The 7785-nt window shown below is 46.0% G+C and overlaps 1 protein-coding gene across 1 annotated transcript; it reads right to left on the bottom strand.

Moving 5' to 3' along the window:
* Positions 1 to 660: 660 nt before the first annotated feature.
* On the bottom strand, positions 661 to 2681 carry LOC123167281 (uncharacterized). The gene is made up of 3 exons (XM_044585118.1): positions 1809 to 2681; positions 1545 to 1721; positions 661 to 983 (listed from the first exon to the last, which is right to left on the bottom strand). The coding sequence occupies exons 1-3, from the start codon at positions 2457 to 2459 to the stop codon at positions 939 to 941; spliced, it is 873 nt and encodes a 290-aa protein (XP_044441053.1). The 5' UTR covers positions 2460 to 2681; the 3' UTR covers positions 661 to 938.
* Positions 2682 to 7785: the final 5104 nt, after the last annotated feature.

Below are 7785 nucleotides of genomic sequence, written 5' to 3'. Positions count from 1 at the left end.
TAGGCACATATATATATATATATAGGTACAAGGAGTGCGACCGGTGTCTTGTCTATCAAGATAAGTAAATGCAAAGGGGGAGAGACATACATACATGTACTTAGAGATGGACGGTGAGCTCAAGTAAAAATTTGCGCTCAGAACTTTTTTGGACATCAATGACAATTCCTGGGAACGAACAAGTTTGACATCGGGTGTTGCTCCTCGGACGCGGCCAAACCGCTGTAGCCGGTGGTCTCGACCGCCACTGACAAATTAGCCCAAGTATATCTGCCACGAACAAGGAACAAGGGAACAGCTATGCAGGTAAAACAAGTCACTGACAGGTGGACCAGAGCAAAAGCAGACGAGCGATCACGTGACACGACTCTTAACAGCGACTGACAGAACAGAAATACAGGACGGCACAAGGAACCAAATCTCTTTTTCACCCAACAGTAGCAGAAAACTCTCGGCCTGAGCCAGCAAATCAGTGTATGATCTTCCCGTGTGTTGACAAACACAATTCATCTTTACGCCGATCAGACGGCACAGACCGCGAGATTCTGAAGGGTGCTTATTCGTAACTTCGTGTAAACAAACATCAACTACATTGACAAATTGCAGCTGATCTTCTGAAGATCTGAACGTTCAAGGGACTGCAGAACCTTCCCCTCAAACTGAATCAAAAGTGCAGCGCCGGAGCGAATTTATGACCAAATCAAGTTATATTATTTCCATCCTACAACAAAACTGCCAAACAACACGATCCGCGCCGAGCGCACTAAGCTTGCAGCTTGGCCAGGAAACGGCAGATCGATTCAACAAATCTGGTTTGGGTATATGGCAGCCTGGAGACTAACCTGATCATTTACATTTTACAGATGGAATGGAATGGGTTCATGACCCATTCTTGTAACCGGATGAAGCAAGGTCTACGATGAAGGCCGCAGCTCGTCTCAATCGGCCATTGCAACACCTTCGTTTTCCTTGATGAAACGACCCTGCGGTTCAGTGAAACAAGATGCACACAGCTTGTCAGAATGGGATTGATGAAACAAAATGCAGTAACGGACTAGTTCATGTGCTGCATTACTAGTCTGCACGCCAACGATAATTGAATGCGCAAAGAAGAACCATGTGGTGTATATGTATTGTCCCCTGTTTGCCAGAAATTAAGTACAAGAGCAGAAAGATACTTTGAGGCGCAGTATCCATTTCCTTCAAGTGATGTGTGAGGATGTGAGTATTCTTGTAATCGTCAAACGAAAAAGGTCAGCACGGGACAATAATTTTGAGGCTATCTTTCATAGCCATGTGGAGAGCTTCAGTTCATTCAATTGTCGCTGGGACCAGAAGCTGAATCTCTAATCGACGATTTACACACAGATTCCCTGAGGTATAGAATCTAAACATGCTCTCTATGCCAGATTCCCATCAACGCAGTTTTGCAGTTGAGATCATTACTGATGCAGTATGTACCGACGCATTGCTAGTAGATCACAGCCACACTAAGGAAACTGCGACAAGTTCAGATACGGCACGAACGCGATGCGAAAATTTACCTTCAAGCGCGGCCGCCTGACGGCATTGAGCCGGCGAACCTCGTACCGGATCCGCTTGGAGAACAGCCGGGCATGTCGCTTCTCCTTATACCGCCTCACCCGCTCCGCCCTCCCGGACACCTCCGGCGAGCTCCACGTCGCCGCCTGCGGCGGCGGCGCCACATCCACGAACACCTCCTGCAACGGAACAAACCCCCGTGTCATGATTCACGAGCGCGCATCGTCCCTCCGACTCCGGGAAGATAAAGGGGCTCTCAGGCTTACAGAATCGAGCTCCAGTTTGGGTGTGACGTGGCCCGCGGTGCCGCCGATGTAGAGGGACCCGCGGCCCGCCCAGGCGGCCAGGATCTCGTCGTAGTCCAGCTTGAGCAGCGGCGACCGCGCGGAGGCGGCGCCCGTGCTCGCGGCCGACGAGCACGAGGATGACGTGGTGGTCGTCGCAGTGGCCGCGCTCGGCGAAGAGGAGCTGCTCCTGCAGTACACCCACCGCTCCCTCCCCCGGAGCGCGCGCCGCGCAAGGTCCTCCTCCCCGCCAGCAGTCCCCGCGGAGGCGTCCGGGGAGGGGGTGCACGAGGGCGAACCCCCTTCGCCGCCGCCGGAAAAGGAGGGGGAGGACACGCCGAGGATGTCAGTCAGCGACGGCGCCGCCGCGAAGAGAGTCGACGGCGCCTCAGGATGCAGCGCGAACGGCTCCAGCTGCTGCTGCTCGTGCCCGCATCCATCCTCCACCGCCTCCTCCGTGGACGGGGACGGCAACGCCGAGGGTGGCGGCACGGAATCCTCCACCGACGGAGATTCAGCAGGCCTGTGGACCTCCACCGCCTTGGTGAGGTGGCGGCTGAGGCTGAGGTACTTGGTCTTCTTCTTCTTCTTCCCCTTGGCCCGCCGCCGGCCGCCGCCGCCGCCGCTGGCCATGGCCTCGGAAATACTTTACTGCTACCTCAAGGTGCTCCCTGCAAAATGGGCGAGAGGCATGGGAACATTAGCACGGGAGAAGCTATTTGGAGGGAAAGCGAGGGGATCTCCCGCGGCCGCGAGCAGGGTGGCGCGGGGCCAGCAAAGGCGAGGCACCATTTCCCCATGATCCTGCGCCGACGTGGCGAGGTTTTGCTGACATGGCGATGCACCATTGGCTGGCCAGATTGCGGTGTTGCCTTTTGCTCGGGGTCTTACGGGATCTGGAAGGGTGGGGTTTTAACGGCTTCACGGGGGTTTTGTGATGAGGTGGGCGTTCACATCGTCGCCGCTGCCACTTTAACACCCAGTACCACGTCTTGATCTTAAGCTAAGCTTCTTCTATAAGCCCGAGCTGCATTGGATTGATACTCCTTTCGCAAACTAATATAAAAGCATTTAGATCATTAAAATGAAAAAAGATGACGCCGACAGAAAAAATCACTCCTATTTAGGATTATTAGACATGAGAACATGTTGTTAAGGTACGATTGATCAAATTTATAAACAATGTAGACGGCAAAAACTAAGGGTGTCTTCAAGGGATGCACTAAAACCCCGTCATTTGTATCAATGGTGGAGGGCAGGGTTTTTTAAGATGAAGTAACTCTTATTTAATTTTTTATGCAAAATCATAATAGTCAATATACACTAACAGTGCTCATTAATATTTTCATGTGATCCTCAGCAGAATAACCAAATACAATGAAAATGTTAACATATTTAAATAGAAAAAATTGTAAACATACTGAATGAAGCTTGTAATGAAGTGAGGAAGACCCAGACAATGGCAATTTTCTATCATTTGTTCGTGGGCAGCGCCAGTGTGCCCGTTAAATACGGCGTCCTTCGATTGTCCTTTCGCATTTGTCTAGCATATTATTTTTCAATATTTTTGTCGTATTGTACACATTCAGTTACAAATATGAAGCCAAACATTGTCAACACATTCACCCATGAATATTGAGTAGAAATAGTTCAACAACTCAAAAATTCAAACATAGTTGGTAATAAATTGAGTCAAAGTTCTTTATGGCACACATTGATGTTGGAACACATCATCTAGAACCACTACTCGGCATTAGGGTCCATGAGGTTAGTGTCGGCCAACATGATTCTCGACTCGTCGGTGATCCTTGCGAGCACAACTTACTCCATCTCAATTGTCGCTCTGTTTGCTTCAATGATCACCTTCTCCCTCCGCGTGCGTGCATGTGTGCGTGCGTGTGTCTTCACAAGCTCCATCAAGTAGGCCTTATGATTTTCCTCATTCTTCTCCCCCTAATTCTCTCCATTTTTCCCGTCGCAATTCATGTTGGGACGGACCATTTTGCTTTGCCCTATCTTTCTCCCACTTCTTTACCCTCATTCTACTTCTTTCCACGTCGCACGCCGGTGCATTTCCACGCCCACTTATCTCATCATGTTCATTCACCCTAATAGATTGTTGGAAGTTTGACTCAACATTGTTTTTTCTTCTTGTTGAGATTTTCGAGAACTTCGAAGAAGTGAGTTTGTCGTTCAACCCCATCCAGCATATGCTAATGTAAATGACTTCTTCTCATTTGTTGGTACAATGTCGCGACCAAGCTGAACTAAATGAACTGCATGTCAACATATTGCAACAAATAAAGCAAGCAAAACACGATGATCAATTTTTTGTTATAAAAGAAGGGTCTCCCCTTCCGATTTCCATTAAGATAAGCCAATGATACACAAAGTGACTATGCAACTACAAAGACAAACTAAAAAGAAGCACACCCAACGCATCTCTTCTCGCATACCAAAAGAAATGTCACTAGCATGAACCAACATCTAATACATAGATGGCCTACCAGGCACAAGAGCAGCAGACGTTGCAAAACACGTTATCAGAGATGGACCATGTCTACTTATTACAAACTCTGGAGCACACCAAAATAAAGAGAGGACACATCTGAAGACACAGGAAACATGACGCGCGCCCAGCCAATGATGAACATAGAGCTCCACCGGGCTTCTCAACCCTCCAGACGCATCACACTGTACCTCCACCCTTGCACAGACCCGTTCTAGTAGCTTTGTTCCCAACTCCAGCACCTCTCTATTTTGCTCCTCTGTCTACAATATAGACCAACCACCAATCCAGCGGCACATTAGTTTAATAAGGGTCATAGGGTTGGTGAAGTTTTTGTTATAAAAAATGATTCCATTTCTACATTCCAAATCGACCAGAAGAAGGGAGAGATCCCAACAAGGACTATTTTGCTTTCTTCCTTTCGAAAGGTTTTAATCCATCCCCCGAAGCATTCCTCGGTTAGGAATTGTGTTTAAACCAAAAGCACATCTAAGTAAATTCCAAATCACAGAAGCAGTAGAACATGTGAACCGTAAATGGTCAGCGGTTTCATCTTCCAAAAAAACACAATGTGTATTACCCTTCCAGCCCCTCTTAAGCAAAGAGTCCTTGGTTAAGATACATTTTTTTGTTAACCAACCACAAGAAGACTTTTACTTATGTAGGGACTTTTACTTTCCGTAGGTATTTTTGTGGATAGTTACAACCCTCGGTAATTAATTTCCTGTATAAAGACTTCACAGAAAATTTACCATGAGTGTTCAAGGTCCACACCACCTAATCTTTACTAGCCCCCATCTCTATCATCTAACATCTGTTTTTAAAATTGTTCCACAACTCCAAAGATTCACCATGGAGAGCTCTTCTAAAAGTGAAACCCCTCCAACCGAGGTGAATGGCTCACTGATGTCTACTACGCAACCTTCTTCTTGTAGACGTTGTTGGGCCTCCAAGTGCAGAGGTTTGTAGGACAGTAGCAAATTTCCCTCAAGTGGATGACCTAAGGTTTATCAATCTGTGGGAGGCGTAGGATGAAGATGGTCTCTCTCAAACAACCCTGCAACCAAATAACAAAGAGTCTCTTGTGTCCCCAACGCACCCAATACAATGGTAAATTGTATAGGTGCACTAGTTCGGCGAAGAGATGGTGATACAAGTGCAATATGGATGGTAGATATGAGTTTTTGTAATCTGAAAATATAAAAACAGCAAGGTAACAAGTGGTAAAAGTGAGCGTAAACGGTATTGCAATGCGTTGAAACAAGGCCCAGGGTTCATACTTTCACTAGTGCAAGTTCTCTCAACAATAATAACATAATGGGATCATATAACTATCCATCAACATGCAACAAAGAGTCACTCCAAAGTCACTAATAGCGGAGAACAAACGAAGAGATTATGGTAGGGTACGAAACCACCTCAAAGTTATTCTTTCCGATCAATCCATTGGGCTATTCCTATAAGTGTCACAAACAGCCCTAGAGTTCGTAGTAAAATAACACCTTAAGACACACATCAACCAAAACCCTAATGTCACCTAGATACTCCAATGTCACCTCAAGTATCCGTGGGTATGATTATACGATATGCATCACACAATCTCAGATTCATCTATTCAACCGACACATAGAACCTCAAAGAGTGCCCCAAAGTTTCTACCGGAGAGTCAAGACGAAAACGTGTGCCAACCCCTATGCATAGGTTCATGGGCGGAACCCGCAAGTTGATCACCAAAACATACATCAAGTGAATCAATAGAATAACCCATTGTCACCACGGTTATCCCACGCAAGACATACATCAAGTGTTCTCAAATCATTAAAGACTCAATCCGATAAGATAACTTCAAAGGGAAAACTCAATCCATTACAAAAGAGTAGAGGGGGAGAAACATCATAAGATCCAACTGCAATAGCAAAGCTCGCGATACATCAAGATCGTGCCAAATCAAGAACACGAGAGAGAGAGAGATCAAACACATAGCTACTGGTACATACCCTCAGCCCCGAGGGTGAACTACTCCCTCCTCGTCATGGAGAGCGCCGTGATGATGAAGATGGCCACCGGTGAGGGATCCCCCCCTCCGGCAGGGTGCCGGAATAGGGTCCCGACTTGTTTTTGGTGGCTACAGAGGCTTGCGGCGGCGGAACTCCCGATCTATTCTGTTCCCCGAAGGTTTTAGGGTATATGGGAATATATAGGCGAAAGAAGTCGGTAAGGGGAGCCATGAGGGGCCCACGAGGGTGGAGGGCGCGCCCAGGGGGGTGGGCGCGCCCCCTGCCTTGTGCTCTCCTCGTTGATCCCCTGACGTGCACTCCAAGTCTCCCGTATTGCTTTCTTTCCAAAAATAACTTTTCTGAAGGTTTCATTCCGTTTGGACTCCGTTTGATATTCCTTTTTCTGCGAAACACTGAAACAAGGGAAAAAACAGAAACTGGCACTGGGCTCTGGGTCAATAGGTTAGTCCCAAAAATAATATAAAAGTGCATAGTAAAGCCCATTAAACATCCGAGATGGATAATATAATAGCATGAATACTTCATAAATTATAGATATGTTGGAGACGTATCAGCATCCCCAAGCTTAATTCCTGCTCGTCCTCGAGTAGGTAAATGATAAAAGAAAGAATTTATGAAGTGTGAATGCTAGCAGGTGCACAAGTTTGATCAATGATAATTTCAATCACCTTTTCTAGCATCATTATATGTCATAACAGTAGCTCACATCATAAAGCTTTGCATGATCAATTAACAAACTATTCACATGTTAAAGTATAGATCATAAAATCTCTTGAAAACTAACAAACCGTGTTATTAGTCATCAAACAATTACAATTCATCTTATTTTCAGGAAGAGTCTATGTCAGAGCTTTGATTCAGCAAACTTCACATACTCAACTATCATCTAATCTTCCATGATTGCTACCACTCAAAGCATATTTTTAGAACAAATAGTATTCATCGAACACAGAGGAAGATAGGGGCTTAGTGTTTCGCCTCCCAACCTTTTACCTCAAGGGTAATGTCAACAATAATAATTCATGCTCAAATATATTTGAATGGCCATATATGCTTAGATCTTTCCATCACATGATGCTTGCCAACTAAAGAGTGGGTTGGAATGAGAAGGAATACTATTGACTCTTGCATAAAAGTAAAAGATAGCCCCTTCGCAGAGGGAAGCAGGGATTTGCAGAGGTGCCAGAGCTCAAAGCAAAAACAGAGATGAAAATAATGTTGAGAGGTATGCTTTCATTGTCAACATAACGACCAAGAATTCCCAATATCTTCCATACTAGATACATCATAGGCGGTTCCCATGCAGAAAGGTAAAGATTTTACTCCCCCTCCACCAACAATCACACTCCACGGCTTGTCCGAAACAACGGGTGCCGTCCACCTTTCAACAACCCTGGGGGAGTTTTGTTTAAATTATTTGCGAATTTGTTTT

The sequence above is a fragment of the Triticum aestivum genome, chromosome 7D (genome assembly GCF_018294505.1).
Source record: "Triticum aestivum cultivar Chinese Spring chromosome 7D, IWGSC CS RefSeq v2.1, whole genome shotgun sequence".
In the NCBI taxonomy this organism is placed as follows: Eukaryota; Viridiplantae; Streptophyta; class Magnoliopsida; order Poales; family Poaceae; genus Triticum; species Triticum aestivum.
Note: the sequence above shows the minus strand (reverse complement) of the source record. Positions and strands in the feature narration are given on the sequence as shown.

Coding starts and splice junctions, on each gene's coding strand:
- LOC123167281 (XM_044585118.1), bottom strand. CDS start 2,459: ATGGCCAGCGGCGGCGGCGGCGGCCGGCGGCGGGCCAAGGGGAAGAAG. Junction 1,722..1,808: donor CCAAACTGGAGCTCGATTCT/GTAAGCCTGAGA, acceptor GTTCCGTTGCAG/GAGGTGTTCGTGGATGTGGC. Junction 984..1,544: donor TCAGGCGGCCGCGCTTGAAG/GTAAATTTTCGC, acceptor ACTGAACCGCAG/GGTCGTTTCATCAAGGAAAA.